The sequence below is a fragment of the Phascolarctos cinereus genome, unplaced genomic scaffold, assembly GCF_003287225.1.
Source record: "Phascolarctos cinereus isolate Bilbo 61053 unplaced genomic scaffold, phaCin_HiC Scaffold_726;HRSCAF=1367, whole genome shotgun sequence".
NCBI classification, from domain to species: domain Eukaryota; kingdom Metazoa; phylum Chordata; class Mammalia; order Diprotodontia; family Phascolarctidae; genus Phascolarctos; species Phascolarctos cinereus.
The window spans coordinates 231,050,880-231,072,325 of NW_027556098.1; the positions used below are offsets into that span (position 1 = coordinate 231,050,880).

A 21,446-nucleotide genomic window follows, 5' to 3' on the forward strand; every position below is an offset into this window, starting at 1 on the left:
CTGCTTTGGGAATTTAAAGAGCTATTGTTTTTTTCAGATGTAAAATTTGATCCATTTCTTAAACATCACTGTGGAACATTCAATTCTTTGATGACGCAGTCCTGGCGAAGTCGTGAATGTGAATCTTGGTTGCCTTATGTTTGTAAAAAATATTTAAACCACACTGAACATGAAGTATTTGGTAATTATTTTTCTTATGTTAATTAGTCTTATAAGTTGTTTAATATTCCTCTCAACATAATTGAATATCTCCCTCCATCTGTTGATAATACATAATTCACACTTTGCTGATATTGATTTACATTTATCCAATAAAATATTTGTATCCACATAATTTCTACTATTCCAAAGGAATCTTGAATTCTACATATATGGTTAGGATATTGCTAAAAAACAAAAACAAAACAAGAAAAGATAACTTTAGCATATCAAATATTTCCCCTTTTCAGTTTTTCCCATTGGAATTCTCATTCTTCGAGCACTGGAACATGCAACACCTGTTTCTCATCTAAATCTACTCCTGAATTTCATTCATGATCCCTTTGGAAATTGACTAAATCACAAGCGAGTTTTACACAACTCTATACTTCAGTGATTTTCCACTGCATTCCACGCATCACTGATAAGCCCAATGGAGAAAAAGTCTACAACTTTTAGTAACAAGTCTTTAGCCCAACTAATTTTCTTTTTAAGATCTAGCTCCTCTTTTATGGAGGTCATTAGAAATCTGCACTTAGTCCAAAAGGTAAAGAGAAAGACCAAATGTTTTCTCTCATCATTAAAATAATAGAATTTATATATAAATCTTAGAATTTAACTTGTAAAATCAAATACAAAATCCTCTGTGTGGTATTCAAAACCCTTCGTAATCTAGCCTCCTCCTACTTTTCCAGTCTTCTCACACCTTACACCCCAACATGGTCTCAATATACTTTCTTTAAACAAGACACTCTCTAGAATCAGGGCATTATCTCTGGCTGTCCCCCATGCCTGGAATTCACTCCCTCCTCATCTCTGCCTACTGGTGTCCTTAACTTCCTTTAAGTCCCAATTAAAATGCCATTTTCTGCAGGAAGCCTTTCCCAAGCCCTGTTAATTCTAGTGTTTTTCCTCTGTTCATCATTTCCTGTTTGTCCTGTATATATATCTTGTTTGTGCATATTTGTTTGCATATTGTCTTCCCCATTAGATTGTGAGTTTATAGAGGGCAGGGGCCATCTTTTGCTCTTCTTTGCATCTCCAGTGCTTAGCACAGGTTCTTAATAAATGCTGATAGATTGATTCATCATAGCTAGGAGAAACTCAGTTGTTTCAAATTATAACCTGGATCGTCAGTTGTAAGGGTTTTCTCTTAGAATAAGTAAATATAGTTCATGTTTATGTTTTTATTTTCCTCTAAATATCCATTCCCAAAGTTCTTACAGAATTTAGAAGAGTAATAAGTCAATTTATCATCTCTATAGAGAGATTCTTTCAATATTTCAGTAATTTGCTGAAATTCACAAAGAATTCTCTCTTCCTCTCTCTTGTTTTCTTCTCCCTTTTCCTCCTTCCCTCCTTCCCTCCTTCCTTCTATAAAGTGGGAATTAAATCATTAATTTATTGCCAGTCAACATTCAACAAACATTTATTAGGTGCTACTTTGTGCACAGCTGGCATTTTTAAATGGTTAATGTTTGTCCTAGGTACTGGCAGATATACTAAGTTTTGATAAAATATGGTTGCTGACTTCATGAAGCTCAAAGTCTAGGAAGGGCATAAAATACAAGTTCAGAGGACTGTAACACAAAAAAATTGTGGCACGAAACAAAGAGCTCTGTGAGGTCAGATGTACGTCCCTTGTACCTACCAAACCAGGTATCTGTGAGAAACAGACTGCATTGAACTTGTGATTTCACTGGTATAGAGAACTCCTTGGTGAGGGAATTCCCACTACTAATTCAGGTTGGTACCTTATCTGCAATTTATTGTCTTAGAGAGTTGCCTAGAGCCCTGAGAGGTCAAGTGATTTGTCAGGACACATAACCAGTATGTACCAGAGAGCTAGGTTGTCTGGTTTCCAAGGCTGGTTCTCTATCTAAACACTCAGGTCTCTTTTCCTTTTGACATTATATTGTTCTGTCATCATCTCATGTATCTTAAAAGGTTTTTAGTTTTCAGAAATCACATGCAAAAATAGATAATAAAGATAATTAATAATATCACTATTCATTTAAAAAGATAATACTATCCCTACCTGTGATTATGAATAATATGTTTTTGTTTTATGTCTTTAAAATGAAAAAGATGCCTGGAAATACTACCCAACCCACTGTGAACCAGGCTGGAATCCTTATAATCACAATTGCTACCAGCTTCAGAGAGAAAAAAAAGCCTGGAAGACTGCCCTGCATTCTTGTCAGTCCAATAACAGTGAACTGATCGACATAGCTTCATTAGCAGAGATGGAGTTTTTCATAACCCTTCTTAGAGATGGTGAGTTCTTAAAGTTGATTGGTTTACCTTTTTTCTAATTGCTTCTAGACCTTAAGCCCATGATAATGTAGTAGGACATATTTTTTATTAGTGGGATAGAAAATAAATCCATCTATTTTTAAATTGATTTTGATGTTCTTGGGGTACTATTTTCAGAATATATGCAGCAATATAGAGTTTCAGCATTTTCACAAAATATAGGTTCAGAAAAAATTTAAAGGCATTCACATATTTTAGGCAGACAAAGTGATAGACACAATGATAGTTTTTAAAGTATGACACCAAGTGTGGCATTCACTGTTATTTTATGACTTCAGTTTTGAAGATTCGATGCTGAAAAGGGAGACCACTGAACCAAAAATTTTGCAAACGGTAAAAGACCACCAAACTCCTAGTTTAGTGATGTTGTTGCCAGTAGTAGTATGCCCTATGCATACAATCCAAGCAGTAAACCTTATTGTTTATTAAGTTGAAGTTAAATGCTGCTGCTGCTGCTGATGATGATGATAACGCTATAAGGTCTACAAAGAGCTTTATAGCTGTTATCTCACTTAGGCCTTACAACAACCTTGTGGAAATTATTGTCCTCTATTATTATTCCCATTTTACAGATGAAGAAACTGAGGCTAAGAGAGGTTAAGTGACTTAAGGTTTATATAACTAGTAAATATCTAAAGAAGGATTTGATCCGACTTCTTCCTGACTCCAAGTCCAGTTAGGTGACATTGTGCTGCCTAGTCATCCCCAGATCAGGGCTTCTTAACTATTTTTGCTTTTTTGGTTTTTAGCAGTCTTGTGAACCATATAGAGGCTCTCTTTCAGAATTTTTAAATGCATAAAATAAAATACAAAGAATTACAAAGGAAATAAATCATAGTGAAAATAGTAATTGTAATTATTTTCCTATCCAAGTTCACAGACCCTCTGAAATCTGTCCATCTGTGGACACCAGGCCAAGAAAAAGAATTATTGTATACATTAACTAGTAACATAAGTCCTTCTGGTAAAGTAAATTTGTAATGAAATAAAGGCCTAATGCAGTCGACCATTGCCTTTTTCCCTAACACTTAACTTCTGTTTATCAACTGACCTTGAATTTTCCCTTGGAGTCGAAAGCCCTCCTTGGTGGCTTGCTTTCAAATTGAGGACTTGCTCAGAATGAAAAGTACTCCAGAGCTGCTTATTTCCCAGGGGTTAGTCCTGATTTTTCTCTCTCAGTTACAAAGAGGTATATTCATTTTGACTAGGTTGTTTGAACCTCATTCACCTTTCTAATACTCATGAGTATTAGAGCTTCTCTTCCCAATTCCTTCGCTCTAGGATTTCCAACCAACTTTCTTCCATATTGAAAAAAAAAAACAACAGAGAAAACAGAAAACAAAGGGAAAAAACCAGATAAAAAAGTGTAACAATTGCTTGATGGAACTGAGAAGTTAAGAAATAGGTGTTTCTTTTTCTTCATCAGAAAGAGGTGTTTCTCACCTTAGTTGTTCTACTTTCCACTCCCTCCCCTCCCCATTAGTTTTCTTTAGATGTCACTTTCTTGCTTTGCATAGGTTTGGGGAAGTTAACAAGAATCCCTGAGGAGATGACTTCACTTAAGCTTTGTAGTGATTCCAGCCTATACGCTGCTTCAGATGTGGAGGTTCTGAATCTTTTGTGTGTTTTTTTTTAAAGCCTGTATCTCTTACTACAGATTAGAACACAGAACAAAGTTGTTGTTGTTTTCTAAGCATTTTGAAAAGACAGTTAAACTAGTTCAATCACATAGAGAATTCACAACTAAAATGAAACTTTTATTAAACAGTTGAAATAATGACCTCCTTTTTCAGATTAGGGATCCAAACAATAACCTCCTATGATCTCTTACAGAAAATGTATCGGAAACATGGATCGGCATGAGTAGCCATAGCAAGCCAGTTGCCTTTGAATGGTCTAATGGCTCTTCAGTCACTTTTACTAACTGGCATACCCAAGAGCCCAATATTTCTCTCAACAGCAGCCAACTCTGTGTTTCAGCTCAGCAATCTGTAAGTTTCCCCCATCATCACTAAGAGTCTTTGAAGGTTGAGTTGGTTTACTGGAAGGCTATTGTTTTTAGGGTCATAGTGACCCTATGAACTCTGTAGGTCAGGACTCATGAGAATCCATGACTGCCATTGAAAGGATACTGTAAAATTGAAGGAAAAAATTTATAGACAGTTTCTCAGATAAAGATCTCATATCTCAAATATATAATTTTATAAAATCTATAAGAATAGGAGTCATTCCCCAATTGACAAATGGTCAATGGATATGAAGAGGCAGTTTTTAGATAATGAAATCACAATAGTTTATAGTCATATAAAGAATACTCTAAATCATTATTGATTAGAGAAATGCAAATTAAAGCAATCTCAAGATACCAGAAAAATTGGGACACTGATTTATTGTTGGTGGAATTGTGAACTGATCCAACCATTTTGGAGAGCAATCTGGAGTTATGCCCAAAGGGTTAGTAAACTGCCTATATTCTTTGACCCAGCAATGCCACTACTAGGTCTATTTCCAAAAATGATTAAGGAAAAAGGAAACGAACCTATATATTCTAAAATATTTATAGCAACTCTCCTTGTGGTGGCAACTGGGGTGTGGCTGAACAAGTTGTGGTATGTGATTGTTATGGAATACTACCGTGCTATAAGAAATGATAAGCTGGGTGATCTCAGAAAAATGTGGATAGACCTGCATGAAATAAGGAAGAGCAAAAATGAGCAGAACCAAGAAAACATTATATAGTATACAGTAATATGCAATATTGTTTCAAGAACAACTCTGAGCAAATAAGTAATTCTGACTACTACAAATACCCAAATTAACTACAAAGGACGTGTGAAGGAAGATACTATCTGCATTCAGAGAAAGAACTGATAAAGAGAAGTATGTATAGAGTGATTTTCATGTGCGTGTGTGTGTGTATACACATATTTGTGTCTAATGATAGCCAAATCTAGAGTGGGAGCGAGGAGGGAAAGGAGGAAAGATAAAAGGGGAAAAGAGAAATTTATGTGATAACTTTATTACATATTTAAAAGGAATACCAAGCTGTACATAACAGATTTGCAGTTTCGTGTGCAATCATCTTTTTTATTATACTATATTATGGAAATGCTTGTTTTATTCCATAATTTAAAAATTAAATAAATAAAAATTAATAATAAAAAAAGCAGGCTATATGCATCACTCCCATAGAACTCCATGAGAAACCATGCCCCTGACCCCAAATGGCTACTTCTCTAGTCAGAAGTGTTTCTGTAACAGTGACACCCCCAACTAGTCTCAAAAATATCTAAGTTGACAGCTTTATTCGATTCATGTTCTTTCCCTGTTTACAATAAAAATCCACACCTCTCTAAATCAGAGCTATAGTGATATTTTCAGGCACCAGGTGTGAGTTTATATAATTTTCAGATTTTTCCCCTCAAATTGAGGGACTAGGTTTATGACAATCTTGATCTTTTACCTGTTTGTCAAGGAAATTTAAAGGAGATTTTAACAGTATTTTATGATCAGTCGTAAACAGAAAATATTATTTTGATAACAGCATATTTGAAAGAGTAGGATCTGAGAGTATGATTTAGGGATGATTATGTCCAGCCAGAATCTGAGGCTTATAGATTTTAAGTGACTGACCTTGGTCACACAGTAGGAGACATTAAAGGTGAGTTGTCTGATGAGGAAGAGGTATCAGTAAGAATATATATTTATAGAAGATGTACAAATCACAGGATCCAGATCAGATTATTGCCTTTAACACGACAACAAAGATCAATCTATGACAGTAATTTTTAACCTGTTTGGGGTCATGGACCCCTTTGATGAAAGGATCTGGTGAGGCCTATGGATACCTTCTTACAATCATGCTCTTAAATGTATAAAACACATAGGATTACAAAGGAAATAACTCATATTGAAATATAGTCATAAAATATTGTTTTCAAAAATAAACTCACAGTCCTTAGATTAAGAACCTCTTTATTATAGGATCATCAGTGAGAGAGATGGCAGAAATCATACAGTCCAACCCCTTCATTTTATGAATGAGGGAACAGAGACCCAGAGACATTAAGAGGCTTGCACAATTCACATAGTGTCAGAGATGAAATTTGAACCTAGGTTCTCTGACTTCAGTCAGATGCTCTTATGGAGAAAGATAAAAGTGTTAGGACTTAATCATAGGTGGAAAAGAGGGAGAGAGAAAATGAGGTATCTAAAATGATCATGAATTGTTTCATTGTCTCTGAGGTAGTTGTGATATGAGAAAAGATGAAGCTTTCCAAAATGCAAGTGGAGATGAAGAAAAGGGACTAAGAAAAGATTTCTATTGGATATATTGATACTATGTGCTATCATTCCATCTCTTTGTGTATCCCAAGATCTCTAGCTGGGCATATAGTTGGTGCTCAAGTGCTGGGCACATATAGATGCTCAAGAAATATCATTGAATGAATATTTCATAAGTTGGAAGAATGAGAAGGGACCTTAAAAAGAAAAGATGATGAAATCAGTGAGAAAGAAGAAATAAAATAATAAAATAGTGTCGGTGAAATTTAGTCTGGAGGAAATATTAAGGTGATAATTACTTCTATTATGTGCTGAGAAAAGGTTGTTTTAGAATGAGTGCCATATTAAGAATGAGCAAGCTATCCGATTTGCCTGTGATTGAACCTTAATTCTTTGCCGTTCTCTGTCAGTGAGGGCACTGAGAGGTGCTATCCCCAGTTGTCTGATTTCTGGGGCTTCTGCTACCTTTGATAATGAGGTAGCTCAGTGGAATATCCCAAGATCCCAGGTGCAGACCTTAAAGGTCATCTAGTACAACCTATTGCGTCTTGGAAAAGATAAAATGGAAGCCATGAATACATACAAATATTCAGAAGGATCCTGGCTTCAAGGGGGAAAAAAAGCTGTCATTTTCAGAGGACCAGTGACATCACAGGTGATGTCTCGACTTGCACATGAATTGGATTGAAGTGAGGCAGAGTTGCACAGAGTTATCAGCCTCACTCTGTCTTTCTGAGTCATCAAAGTCCAGTAGCAGGACAAAATTCAGGACAGCTGGCAGTGGCCCCAGATGCAGTGGATGACCATGGTATGTTCGGTATCTGACTAAACTCTAAGTGTCCCACGGCTCCATTATCAGCTTCCTTCATGGCCTTTAGAATAAATTGCTCTTATCTGATCATTCTGCTGGGGAAAGTCTTCACATGCTTGGGGTAGACATCCCCCTCCCAATTCACTGATGGGTTTGAGGACTGTTAGTTACCCTCAACCTGGTTTAGCCCATCTGCCAAGATGGTATTATTGGGGTGTGGCCATTGCACATACTACAGCTTCTTGGAGTCACAGGTGAGATCTGGGTCACAGGTGGACACCAAAGGTAGATGAGCACCCTGAAAAGGGCTCAGCAAGGCCTCACACCAGAGGCGCTAGTCCTTCTTTTACACTATATAGATATAGACCTAGATGTGTGTATTTATGTATTTATGTAGGTACATGTAGATATAATGATAGACTGGGAGAAGAGATCAAGCAAGTGGCAGCTACAATGGATCACAGAGTTAGAGCTTAGAGGTCATCTAGCACAACCCCTCACTTTATATATGACAGAACTGAGGCCCCAAGAAGCTGTGACTTATCAGAAGTTGTACACAAAACACTTATTCCCCTTATAAGATAGTATTTAATTTAGCATCAGGAGGAGGAGCTAGAGCAGCAACTTGGGGTGGCATTTCTGGGTGAACCACCAGGTGGCGCTTTGAGCTGAATCTGTACCAGCTCCATCGAGCGTACATGAGTGAGAGAACTTACTGGTCTCCAACTTTGAGCTACTAGCTCACTTACCCCATGCATGTGTGAATAGTCCTGGCTGTCCAAGCCTTCACAACGTCTACATACTCCCTAGTGTTTCCAGGTTCCTATGTAAGGGTGTAAATGTTCTGATAATAATTCGTAGCTCTCAACTTGTGGCCCCCAACTTCTAGGGGCCAATCTCTTTTTCTTCTACACAGAATTCATTCAGTCAGCATTTAAACTAAAGTCCATTGCCTATAAATGGAAATAAACATATTGAAGTATAACAGGGTTATGTCCAAGCAGTGGGATTAGCCCCAGCTGACCTCTGGCCCATCCTCTTCTGTGTTTATCATCTATTATTATCATGTGTATGTATATATGTGTATATATAAATATATAGGTACAGATATAAATATGTAGATATAGATATTTCTTTTTTGTTTGTGTTTTTTTTTTGTTATCATTGCACTTTTATTTGCATTCTAATGTCATATTTACTCCCAGGCCATAAGCTTTTGTTTCTTCAGTTTTTTCTGGGATATCTTTTTCTTTTGAGCATCCTCCTCTTCTGGTTTAGAAACAATTTGTTCCTTTTCAGTAGCATCTCAGTATGGCAAGGAGAACTCATGTATGGGTTGATTCAACCATGAGCTGTGTAAGTACACCGTCGCATTTCGGGAGCCTTGTTAGCCTGGATATGCTCAATGACAAGAGAATCCACATCCAAACCCTTCAGTTCTGCATTAACTCTCTGCATTTTTAAGCATATGCAGCAAGAATTCAGCACTCTTTTTGGGCCAGTGACACTGTGTCCAACCCCACTGCTTAGCCTGGGCACACCTGCCAATTCCACCATTATACTGCCTGAAGGGTAATTGTTTCTTCAGTATGATATCTTTCAAATACTAGGTAGCTTTTCAGATATGCATGCCCTTGATAGCTCGGGATGTTTCATGGGTGTTCTTGAATTGGACCCTTGACTTGCATGATTTTGTGGGGTTCTCTTGGATCAAGAGAGTACCTCACCATTTTAAATGATTACCTAGGACGGGTCAAGGGAAGAGCTAGATATAGACATTTCAATGTTATATAATATCCCCTCATCCCCCATCCTAATATCAGAGTCAAAGGGGAGAAAAAGGAAATGATTCTACCAAGCTAGAGCTTCCCTTGTCCTCATCCATGACTGATGATGAACAATCTCTACCTTCTGGCCAAAAAACAAGCAAAACTTATAGTCTGTAATAATTCAGCTTGAGTCCTGGGAATATCCCCCCAGGTAACCCAAGCAGTGAGCTTTCTTCTCTGTCTCTCCTCACGTGTGGCTAACACCCATGCAGCCAAATCAGGTGCCCAGTACTTCCATGAGCTGAGCTCCTTCCCACCCCAACAGCCACCCATGCGATCAAAGGCCTAAGTGTGCCAGTCAGACTGAAAGAGTAAACACTGAGAGTGAACACCAGAAAAGGACAAGAGACACAAAGCACTCTTCTGGCTTTTTCAAAGTACCAACAGAGCTTGTGACCCAGCAGGATCCTGACGGCTCCCCTTCCCAGTTCTCATTTGGGGCTATTTGCTCTACCTTTCCGTATTATGTTTGGGCCACAGAATCCAGGGAGTGCGAGGAGAGGTAGCTACCATTCAGCCAAAAGCTGCTGGGGCAGGTGTTACACACATATCTTAAGTGGCAGACCTAGGTTTGAAACCTGAGCCCCCTGTCACCACACCAACATGGACTCCTTTTTAGCATGGTGCTCCCCAGCATAGGAGAATTACAGGAAGAAGAGATTTTTTAGGTTGGTAGAGATGTACACATTTTAACATGTAATGGAAATGGCCACAAGAGAAAGAACAATTGATGTTGGAGTATTAGGACAGATAGGATGAGTGAGAAAATGTAGTTATGCGAAGTTTCATTTGTGCTTTTAACAAATGTTATCTTATTAGAGTATTATAATTCATTTTCTTAGATAATTTGGACCCAACTACGTAGCATTCAGATTCAATTTATAACAGTTAATAAGTACCTCTTACGTGCAGGCATCTGTGCTAGGTACTAGGAAAGATAAAAAGCTCAAAGAGGACTCAGTTCCTTCCCTGAAGTAGCTTCTTATGTAGTTGGTAAGTAAAACACATAAATGACTATAAATTTAATAATATGGTGACTCCTAGGATAATAGACTTAGAAATTATCTAGTCCAACTTCATTTTTATAGACAAGGATGTTGACTCTCAGTAGATGCTCTGTCTGTTTTATTTGTCTATCCACCATTATTATCAAGGATAAGAACAGCAATAATAATAATAATTATAATAATAATAATGGTAATGATAATAGCAACTAGCATTTATGTAGTCCATTAAGGTTTGCTAACCACTTTTTAGGTATTATTTACTCTTCATAACAATCCTGTGAGATAGGTACTATTACCCCATTTTACAGATGAGGAAACTCAGGCTGAGAAATTAAGTGATTTGCCCAGAGTCATATGGCTGGGACATGGCTGAGGGACAATTTAAGCTTAGATCTACTTGACTCCAAAGCTAGCACCATATCCACTGTGCCACTGAGACTAATCTTCTGAAGACTCATCATGGTATAGAGATGACCCTGGGTTCCCAAAGGATATGCCAGTATAGTGCTGGCAATTATTAACAAGCTGGAAGAGCATTATCAAGTGATAGCTGAGTGACATGCTGTATGCCAGTCATCCACTGAGAGAGGGGAGGAGCCTTGCTTAGTTCAGACTCATCTCTGAGTATTGTTTCTCAGTAATGAATTTTGCACCTCTAAACTCCCTCAGGGACTGTTTACTATTAAAGGAGTAGCAGGGTTGCCATCTGTATTGGTAGAAGAAATACCTATACTTATGAAATCTCAGATTCTTGAAATTATGTAATATGAAACAAACTCATTAGAAAGGTACATCAAAGGGTGCTAGGTGAGAACAAAGGAGAAGCTTATTACCAACAAAGAGGATATCCAAATATAGCTTTCTAAATGGGCAGTAGGCCAAAATGATTGGGCATGGCTATGAAGAGGGTGTGTCTGTGGCTACTATGGTCACTTACGGTCATTAAGATTAGACACTTCATGCTTCTCTTTAGTTTAATTTGGTGCTGTTAAATAGAAAGATTGCTTGAAGCTTCCAATGAAACTTCTAACGTAGGAATTTTTAATCTTTTGTGTCATGGACCCCTCTGGCAGTCAGTCTGGTGAAGCCTATAAGACCTTTCTCAGAACAATGTTTTCAAATGCATAAAATAAATACAAAGGATTATAAAGGAAACCAATTATATTGAAAATAAAGATGTAATTTTTTTGTGTGTGCGTGCTCTGAAATCTGTATGGTAGGTGGAGTCCAGGTTAAGAATCCTTGTTCTGAGGTGTTATCACAAAAGGACAAATATGAGAGGAGAGACAGTGTGGTAAAGTGGAAAGAGCCCTGCATATGAAGACTAAAGATCTGGTCTCAAGATCTGTTTCTACCACTCCAATAGATGGCCTTGGGTCAAGTGAGTTATTCAACTTTCTGACTAAACCTTAGGTTTCTACTCTGTAAAATATGGGCAGTAAAACTTAGATAAAATGGGATAATATTTGTGTAGTGTTTTACAAACCTTAAAGTGCCATGTAAATGTTAACTATTATTATTTGATTTTTGTGAGGATCAACCCTATCAGGTGTATAGTCCAAGCATTAGAAATTGGGATTAGAACTGTGATTACATTGGTAAAGATAAGTCTCAAATGAGGAAATTTCCTCTAACAATTCAGATTGATACCTTCTCTACAACTTAAAGTCTCTGAGCATTGAGAGATTAAGTGAGTTGTGTAAGGTCACACAGCTGCTATGTGTCAGGGGTAGAAGTTGAATCCAATTCTACCTGGCTCTGAGGCCAGCTCTACCATGCCTCTTCTGTCTACGTATTATTGCCTATATTTTAGTCTTCATATACAGGGTTCTTTCTACTACACTCTACTGTCTCTCCTCTCCCTTTTGTCCTTTTGTGAAATAAAATTATGAAATCCCATCTTTTACAGGAAGGCTTTCCCAGCCCCTCTGAATTCTAGTTCCTTTCCTCTGTTAATTACTTCCTATTTATCCTGTATAGAGCTTATTTGGGCCTGGAATATAAATAAATAATATTTTACATATATTTAATATAACATATAAATAATATATATAATATATATATATATATATATATATATATATATATATATATATATATATATATATATATATATATTATATGTTTGTCATCTCCCCAATTAGATTGTGAATTCCTCCAAGGCAGGAACTGTCTTTTGCCTTTCTGTGTCTCCCCAGTGCTTAGCACAGTGCCTGGAACATAGTAGGTCTTAATGTTAGGTGCTTAATGTAGGTGCATAATGGCTCTTCAAATACTTGAAGGCAATAATTATAATTATAGTTTGTATTTGTACAGCACTTTACTATTTACTGAATTCTACCTGAATTCTCTCATTTGAGGCAGCTGGGTGGCACAGTGGATAGAGTACTAGATCTGGAGTCAGGAAAACCTGACTTCAAATGTCACCTCGGGCACTTACAAGCTGTGTGACCCTAATCAAGTCACTAAACCTCTGTATGCTTTAGTTTCTTGATTTGTAAAATGATGCTTTTAATACCACAAAACAGTGAGGATACAAAAATAAAACTGAAACAGTCCCTTCTATTAAGGAACTTATATTCAAACAGGAGAGACAGTAGATACATATATAAGCTTATATGGTCAATCAATAACATTTATTAAACACCTACTATGTGCCATGCACTGTGCTAAGTGCTGGAGATACAAAAAGAGGCAAAAGACAGTCCCTACCTTCAAGTAGCTCACAATCTAATGGAGGAGATAACATGCGAACAACTATGTACAAATAAACTATATTTACAGGATAAATAGGTAATAATTAACAGAAGGAAGGCACTAGAATTAAGAAGGGTTGGGAAAGGCTCCCTATAGGAGGTGGGATTTCAGGTGGGACTTAAAGGAAGCTGGGGGGCCAATAGGCAGCGACGAAGAGGGAGAATATTCCAGGCTGAGGGAGAGCCAGAGAAAACGTCATGCCAAGAGATGGGGTGTCTTGTTTGTGGAACAGCAAGAACAGAGTACGTGGCAAGGAGTAAGGTGTAGGAATACGGGAAAGAGGAGGGGTGGCAAGGTTGTAAAGGGCTTTGAATGCAAAACTGAAGATTTTATGTTTGATTTAGGAGGCAATAGAGAGCCACTGGAGTTTATTGAGTGACAGTTGTACTTTCACGTTAGGAAAATCACTTTAGTTACTGAATGGAAGAAAGACTAGAGTAGGGACAGATTTAAGACAATCAAACCCATCAGCAGGCTATTGCAATAGACCTGGTGATGAGGACTTGCACCAGAATGGTGGAAGTGTCAGAGGAGAGAATGAAGAGTATATGAGATGTTGTAAAGGTGAAATAGACAGATTGGATATAGAATGGTGAGAAATAGTGAGGAGTCAATAGTGAGGAACTAGACATTAGAGGATGGCAATAGGGAAGACATTGGGGGAGGAAGGCAGCTAGGCGCCTCAGTGGATAGAGCCCTGGGCTTGGAATCAGGAAGACTCGTCTTCATAACTTCAGATCCCGCCTCAGACACTAGCTGTGTTACCCCTGGGCAAGTCACTTAACCCTATTTACCTCAATTCCTCATCTATAGAATGAGCTGGAGAAGGAAATGGCAAATCATTCTAGTATCCTTGCTGATAAAACCCCAAACTCACGAAGAATCTGTCACAATTGAAACAACTGAACATCAGTGAGGGGAGGAGGTTTAGGGGGAAAGACAATGAGATTTGTTTTGGACGTGTTGAATTTAAGATGTCTAGTGGACATCTTACATGTGTTCTTATTAATTTCTATTAGCTGTGTGCTTAGCAAATAGTGAGTAGAAATTGCAAAGAGGTAGTAGATTTTGGCTCTAAATGAGGAAAAAATTCCTAAGAATTACAGCTATCTGGAAAAATAGACTAGGATGCCTCAGGAAGGAAAGAGTTCCCCTAACGTTGGAGAATTTTAATTTAAGATTGGACAAACATATGTTAGAGATGCGTTAGAGGAGATTCCTGTTTGGTAATGACCTCTGAATTTCCTTCCAACTCTGAGAAGTGATGGTTCTGTCTATGCTAGGTCTTGCCACATCTCTGAATTTAGTCTATTAGATGCTATATTTTTCAGTGGATTTTTCACTGATGTTGAACTAATTAAAAATAACCTTACTTCCTAATGATATTTCCAGTTTCTATTTGATAGTCCTGGGTGTTTGCTGACAGCAGTCAGCCAGATGTACAAGCTTTTATTAAATACTTACTGTGTGCCAGACAGATTGCTATGACTATTGCATTACTACATTGACTACATTACTATTACATAGTAATTATATTAATACAATGACTATTGCTATTACTTTGAAGGACAGCAAAAGCAGTCTCTGCCCTAAAGGAGTTCACATTTTAATGGGGTAGACAACATGCAAGTACCATGTACAGACAAGGTTGTCCACAGTAAATTGGAGGGAAGATAACATTAAGGGGGATTGGGAAAGATTTGTTGCAGAAGGTAAGATTTTATCTGAGACTTTTAAGAAGCCAGGAGATGAAGATGAGGAGGGAGAGAATTCCAGGCATGGGGGACAGCCAGTAAAAATACACAAGTCGGGAAATGAAATGTCTTGTTCGAGGGATAGCAAGGAGGCCAGTACTTAGTAGTTTTATTTTTAAGAAGGAAGGGTGAGACACCTAAGATAGATCACCGGCCTTGAAATTAGGAGGACCTGAGTTCAAATCTGGTCTCAGTTCCTTACTAGCTGTGACCCTGGGCAAGTCACTTCACCTCGGGTGCTTAAAAAAAGAGGGGCTCCATGATGGCAGGGCCTATGTTGTTTTTCATCTTTTTAGTCACTATCCCCAGACCTAGCACTGTACCTTATACTTAGTAGGTCTGCTGAACTGAATTTAGTAGAGCCAGTGATACCTTACCCAGCAGTGTGCTGAAGCCAGCTCAAGGGGGCTGTTGGGAGGCAATTGTAAAATTTTCAGCATGAGCATTTTTTATGCCTCAGAAATCAAATGATACAAATCAGGGCTTGATTTATTGTTTTATTGGTTGTCTAGAGTTAAGAAAGTAATGGGAAAAGAGATGATAATGCAGATTAAACTTTAAAGTATGTCATGCATATTTTTTTCAGAGATTCAGTTATTAAACATTTCCAAGCACATCTATTTCACTTACCAGACTGAAAGCTCTCTGAAGGCAGGGCTTTCTTATTCATTTTTATATGTCCCTCTCCCTCAAGCACCTAGCACTGAGCCATAAACATATTGTTAAGTATTTGATGAATTTGTTTTCTTCCTTTAATGCTGCAACTGTGCTCACTCATGGTTCATTTTCTGGCAAAATGGCAGTTATGAAATGAGTAAACACAACAATTAATCTATTTCTAAGAAGCAAAGCTCTATTTTTAACAGGTAGCTTTATAATGAACAGATTACTCAGTCAACATAGATGCCTAAGTTTATGCCTAACCAGTGGACAAGAAGTTGGACAGGCTGTCATAAAGGGTAAAGGCTATGGTGGTAGACAGAGCAGCTGGCCCCCCACCTGCTGGTGGCTGCTGCAGTTACAGCTTCGAGTTCCTTTAAGATTCTGACTGATCATAGATGGACCATTTCATCTGGAATGATGGAAATGATGGAAATGATGGAAATCCTCCCTGGGAAGGCTACCTGCTCTAAGGTAGTATTACATATTTAGGCCTTAGTGTGAACGAAGGCTGTGACAGTGGGTACTAATAGCTCAGGCAGGTAGATGGTGTAATGGGTAGAGTGCTAGGCCTGGAGACGGGAAGACCCATCTTTCTGAGTTCAAATCCAGCTTTAGGCACTTATTACTATGTAACCCTGGGCAGGTCACTGAACCCTATTTGCCTCAGTTTCCTCTTCTGTCAAATGAGCTGGAAAAGGAAAAGGCAAACTACTCCAGTATCTCTGCCAAGAGAAACCTGTTAGAAAGAGTCAGACGTTACTGAACAACAACTCGCATTAATAGAGGACCTTGCAAACTTTAAGCACTACATTCATATGTGTTTTATTTTCCTCAGATTATGATTATTCTGACTTTACAGGGTATAAAGCATTTCCCCCCCTTGACAATTCCATGAGGTGAACAAGATATTATTATGTCTGTTTTACAGATGAGGAGACTGAGGCCCACAGGGATTGAGTTTTTGTTGATGCTAGTAAGTATCAGAGCCAGGACTTAACTTTAGATCTTCCTTACCCAGTGCTTTGCTACAGTCAGCATTAAGTTAAACTCTTCCACTTGTTTATTTTTTTGCACCTAGAAATGGTGGTTTGTGCTAGATCCAAAGTAAAATCTCTTCCTATTTTGGATCATGGTATAGGCAAACAACTATGCCTGAAATCAAAAGAGTTTGCATCATGGTTATACAACTGGATACCTGTGTGACCTTGGGCAAGTCATTCTTCCTCATATGTAAAATGAAACTGATAAACTTATTGATCTAAAACTAAAAAGCACCACTAAGACCACCTTGTCCAACCTCCTCTTTTTACATGGGAGAATTGAGGCAGGTTAAAGATGTGTCCAAGGACATATAAGTAATTTCAAAGGTCAAGTTATTGTTGTTGTTTAGTCATTTTCAGTTGTGTCCAACTCTTTGTGACCCCATTTGGGGTTTCCTTGGCAGAGACACTGAAATGGTTTGCCATTTCCATCTCCAGTTCATGTTACAGATGAGGAAATTGAGGCAAACAAACTTAAGTGACTTGCCCAGGGTCACACAGCTAGTAAATGTTTAAGGCTGAATTTGAACTTGATTCTTCCTGATTCTAGGCCTGGCACTCTATCTACCATGTCACCTAGCTGCCCCTAAGGTCAATTAGTTGAAAACTATTTATTTTGTGTTTTATTCTGAAATTAGATGCGAAAGAACAAAAATAGTTACATATGCAAAAGAAAATATTAAAAAAGGATTGAATATTAATCCATGAATCTCTTCCATATAGCTTGGGTTGTTTTATTTTTGTTTTTGTTTTATAAGTACTCAGTAAATTCAGCATATTACTTTCAAAGATATCCTACATACCTCAGTGGTGACTAGAATGCTGAACTTGGAGTGGGGAAAACCTGAGTTCAAATCATGCCTCAGATACTTATTAGCTTTGTGACTTGGGCTGTCCCTTAATCTCTTTTTGCCTCAGTTTCCTCATCTGTATAATGGAGATAATAATAGAACTTACCTCCAAGGCATATATCAGATGAGATAACATTTGTAAGGCATCTTGCAAACCTTAAAGCACTTTGTAAATGCTAGCTACTATTATACCTGTGCTTCCTTCTGAACTTCCTTTTGCTCTCTTCTGTCCCATTTTTAAAATGTTTTTATTTCAACAAGCATTTATAAAATGCTATGAGCCAAGCAGTGGAGATATTAATGAATGCAATAATCTCTGTCTTCAAAGAGTTTATATTTTCTCCTTTCTCGCTCTAAATCCTCTTGTTTTAAATTTATCCGGTCCTAAAAATCAGCTGGATATTGGGAACAGTGTGTGTGAAAGAAACATCTAGAAATGTTTGTGTCCCCACCCCACAAATTACTGATGATACCACCAAAACACAAGCTATCTCCCTAGTTTCCAAACTCACCATTCCAATGCCCACTTCACAACCTCATCATCCTTTGGGGAAAGTACCCTAATCTCAGCTTGTTCAGGGTTAGCACTGAGTGAAGTGAAAAGGAATTTTCCTACTTTCCTAAAGTAAAGTGGCAAGAAAGGGGTCCAAAAGTGTGCAAAAAAAGTGAATTTTAGTGTGTTTATTAAAATTATTACCATATTCCAGATATTCTTTTATGTCTACATACACATTTGAAATTCTATAAAACTAGGTCATAACACCTTATCCTTGTAACAAGTTAAATCAAAAGTTGAGAATATTATACTATTTTGGCATTTGCAGCCAGTGCAGTAGGAATTAAGCCCACAAATAACTATAAGGATTTTGCAAAATAATACCCCTCATAAAGAATACGAAATCCCATCATAAGGTACACATCTTTCTTGGGAATTGTATTTTAGTTCTAATCAAGTCATATGTCCCCTGCCCCCTCATACAAACAGTCAGCAAGCCCATAGTTTTGCAGTCATGAGGGAAGGGGAAATAGGAAGAGACAAAGACAGTATAACTCCTTTAAGTCAAGTTAAGCCATCAGCAAGAATTTATCAAGCACCTACTGTGTGCCACAGCCTGCACTGTCCTAAAAGCTAAGGATACCAAGAAAGGCAAAAACAATCCCTGCTCTCAAGGAGTTTACTTTGTAGTGGGGGAGATAGCATGTAAACTACTACATACATGCAAACTAGACACTAGATAAATTAGAGATAATCTCAGAGGGAAGGCACTAGTCTTAATTAGCCAGAAGTGAGCTATTGCTATCTTTGGTTTCTATGAAGGGACTTTATATCTTCTGCCTCAGAGCAGAGTGCTCTAGTAGACCTGCTAGAGAGGGATCCCAAGCTTGTAGGCAGGTGTCTTCCCATTGTAAGAGGGCTGTCTAAACCCTGTCTCCTACGAGAGGAATATATACGAAATATCAATCTATGTGAGAGCAGTTAGGGCACCTAGGCTGCAAACCTGAGGGATTGGAGGATGGTATTGCCTTCTACAGTAATAGAGAAGGGAGTGAGAGGGAGGAGGGCAGGTAGGCCCCAGTGGAGCTTGGAATCAGGAAGACTCATCTTCATGAGTTCAAATGCGGCTTTAGACACTAGGTATGTGACCCTGGGCAAGTCATTTAACCTTATTTGCCTCAGTTTCCTCATCTGTAAGATAACCTAGATCAATAAATGGCAAACCACTCTAGTACTTTTGCCAAGAAAACCCCAAGGGATCACAAAGAGTCAGACACGACTGAAAATAACTAAAGAAGAACCATTTATCCTTAGTTTTCAGTTTCTCCAATATAATGTGGTCACTGAGAGGGTGTGAGTCAGTGTATAGTATGCCTTCTTAGCTAGGGGTTTGGGTTCAAATTCTACCTCAGTTACTTCCTTAGTTATGTTTAGGGAGACAAAAAAGTTTTTTTTTCTTTAGCCAGAATACAGCACAAAAGTCAAATTGTTTTTATTTATTACTGGTAGTTATATATAATAAGGGAGGAATATGAACCAGAAGAGTGAAGGATTGTGAACCTGCCTTCTTTGTTTTTCTTCTTGCTTAAGTTGATCTGCTCATCAATTGGATGGGATCTTGGGGCTAAAAAAGTCTCCACATAGCTCCAGGTGTTATTTTTTGGTGGTCCCCAAATTGGGTTTGAGGGCCATAGGATTACCCTTGTGGGGCTGAATGGGGGTTTAAAGGAAATTTCTAATTCTGTAATAGTTTTCTGAACCACCAATCATGGATTTCAAAGTATTATCAGACACAGGTAATTAAAAAAAAAGTAGACTTAATCTTAGCCTAGCTTGATGCTTAGCTTAGCCTAGCTAAGGCTAAGTGTCATGTCTCATAGCCTCATTTAGGGACTGAAGAGCTGATATCTGGCCCTGCTCAGGGAGATGCTTCTAGTCACACCTGAGTAAATGGGGACAGAGGGTCAGTAGAGGGCCCTGAAGAGCTAAAGCTCAGGAGATGGGAATGGAGATCAATTTGGTAACCAGAAATGCTCAGATGAAACAACATGCCCCACCCACCCAGGGAAGAGTAGAGACATGCTCAGCCTATAAATGTAATGTCCAGCAGAGAAAATTCATCCACCTAAGAGTAGCACAGTGATATCTCCAAAGGACGTTGGCCAGCCTGCACCACAGAAAAATAGAATTGCCCTGATTATTCAGGTTCCCGTTATGTGCCTCTTCAGGCGTGGCCCTGTGTGGGATCCTTGGTCATGTGTGTTCTCTGTATACACATGCCCTCTTCTATTAGTGGTTTGGCAGTCTGTGGTACAGTGCATTCCATTTGTGCGTAAAGATCTTTCTCGTCAATTGATTTGCTAATGCTATTTGATGAAATGTCTTTTTTTAAAATTAATGTGTTTTCTGCCTGACTAGTAGAAGTAAACATATCAGTAGGATTCTTTGAGCTCTGGTTTTTGAGTAGGTGTTGACCCATAAAGGATCTTAAACTTGGGTTAGCTTTTCTGGAGACCAGGATGCAAGAGGAGGCAGCACTGGTACTACATGTGTGATCATGGCCAAATCACGTAATTGTTAAGAGTGACATTTTCCTCGTCTGTAAAATGGAGTTAATATAGAGTCAGTCAGTCATCAACACTCACACGTTTAACTTTCAGGACTTCAAGCATTCGAGTGATTTTATTAGTAACCTCATCTTCACTTTCCTGTTGGCAAGAGTGCACATTTGTGGCCATGTGCAGTAGAAGAAAAAAATGAGAGGTGCTGTGCACACAAGTTTGTGGAGAGGCTGGTAACCTACTAGGAGCTTCACTGGTCTTATCACCCTACTGTTGCAGAGTTAAGCATTTCCCATGCATTTGATGCATATTTTCATTGTTGCCTTTGTAAGTCAAGTTTTGTGTTGTAGTGATGCTCCCAAAGCATAGTGCAGGGTCTCTGAGCTCTAAACCCAAGTATACCATGTCAGTGATGCAGCTTAGTGAGATAATAAAGATGTTAGATAAACTCTGTGCCATGAAAATCTGCAGCTACTGTTGGTCTTGAGTTTGGTGTTAGTGAATCAATGATTCCTTATATCTGCAGAAAGGAGGAGAGAATTTGTAAAAGTGTTTGTGAATCAGCTCTAGAAAATGCTAAAGTAACCTCTCAAGTAAGAGATGGGAATTGAAAAAATGGAAAAGCAGCTGAGTTTGCAGGTAAATTAGATGGTGGTCACCCTAGCCCTTTCCCCTGCTGATGGGCATCAGGGGAAGCTGGCAACTCACTCCAGAGCATGTGCTTTTCATCGGGAAACAGATGGCAGGTTAACACTTTCCCTTTTTGACCTTGGGGATCTTCTGAGATCACTACCCTCTACTTCTTCTCTCCTTCCCCATTCCAGTGTTGTCTCTCTTCTTCCCTGCATTTTATGGGTTATTTTATGGTTACTGTGTTAG

General features: G+C 38.2%; 1 protein-coding gene across 1 annotated transcript in view; it reads left to right on the forward strand.

Annotated features, from left to right (window-relative positions):
* The window catches only part of PLA2R1 (phospholipase A2 receptor 1), a 168,344-nt gene that overhangs the window by 65,313 nt on the left and 81,585 nt on the right, over positions 1–21,446 (forward strand). Inside the window, 3 exon segments of the mRNA XM_021004945.2 lie at positions 38–181; positions 2,287–2,475; positions 4,348–4,505. Of these exon segments, the coding sequence (XP_020860604.1) occupies positions 38–181; positions 2,287–2,475; positions 4,348–4,505 (491 nt within the window).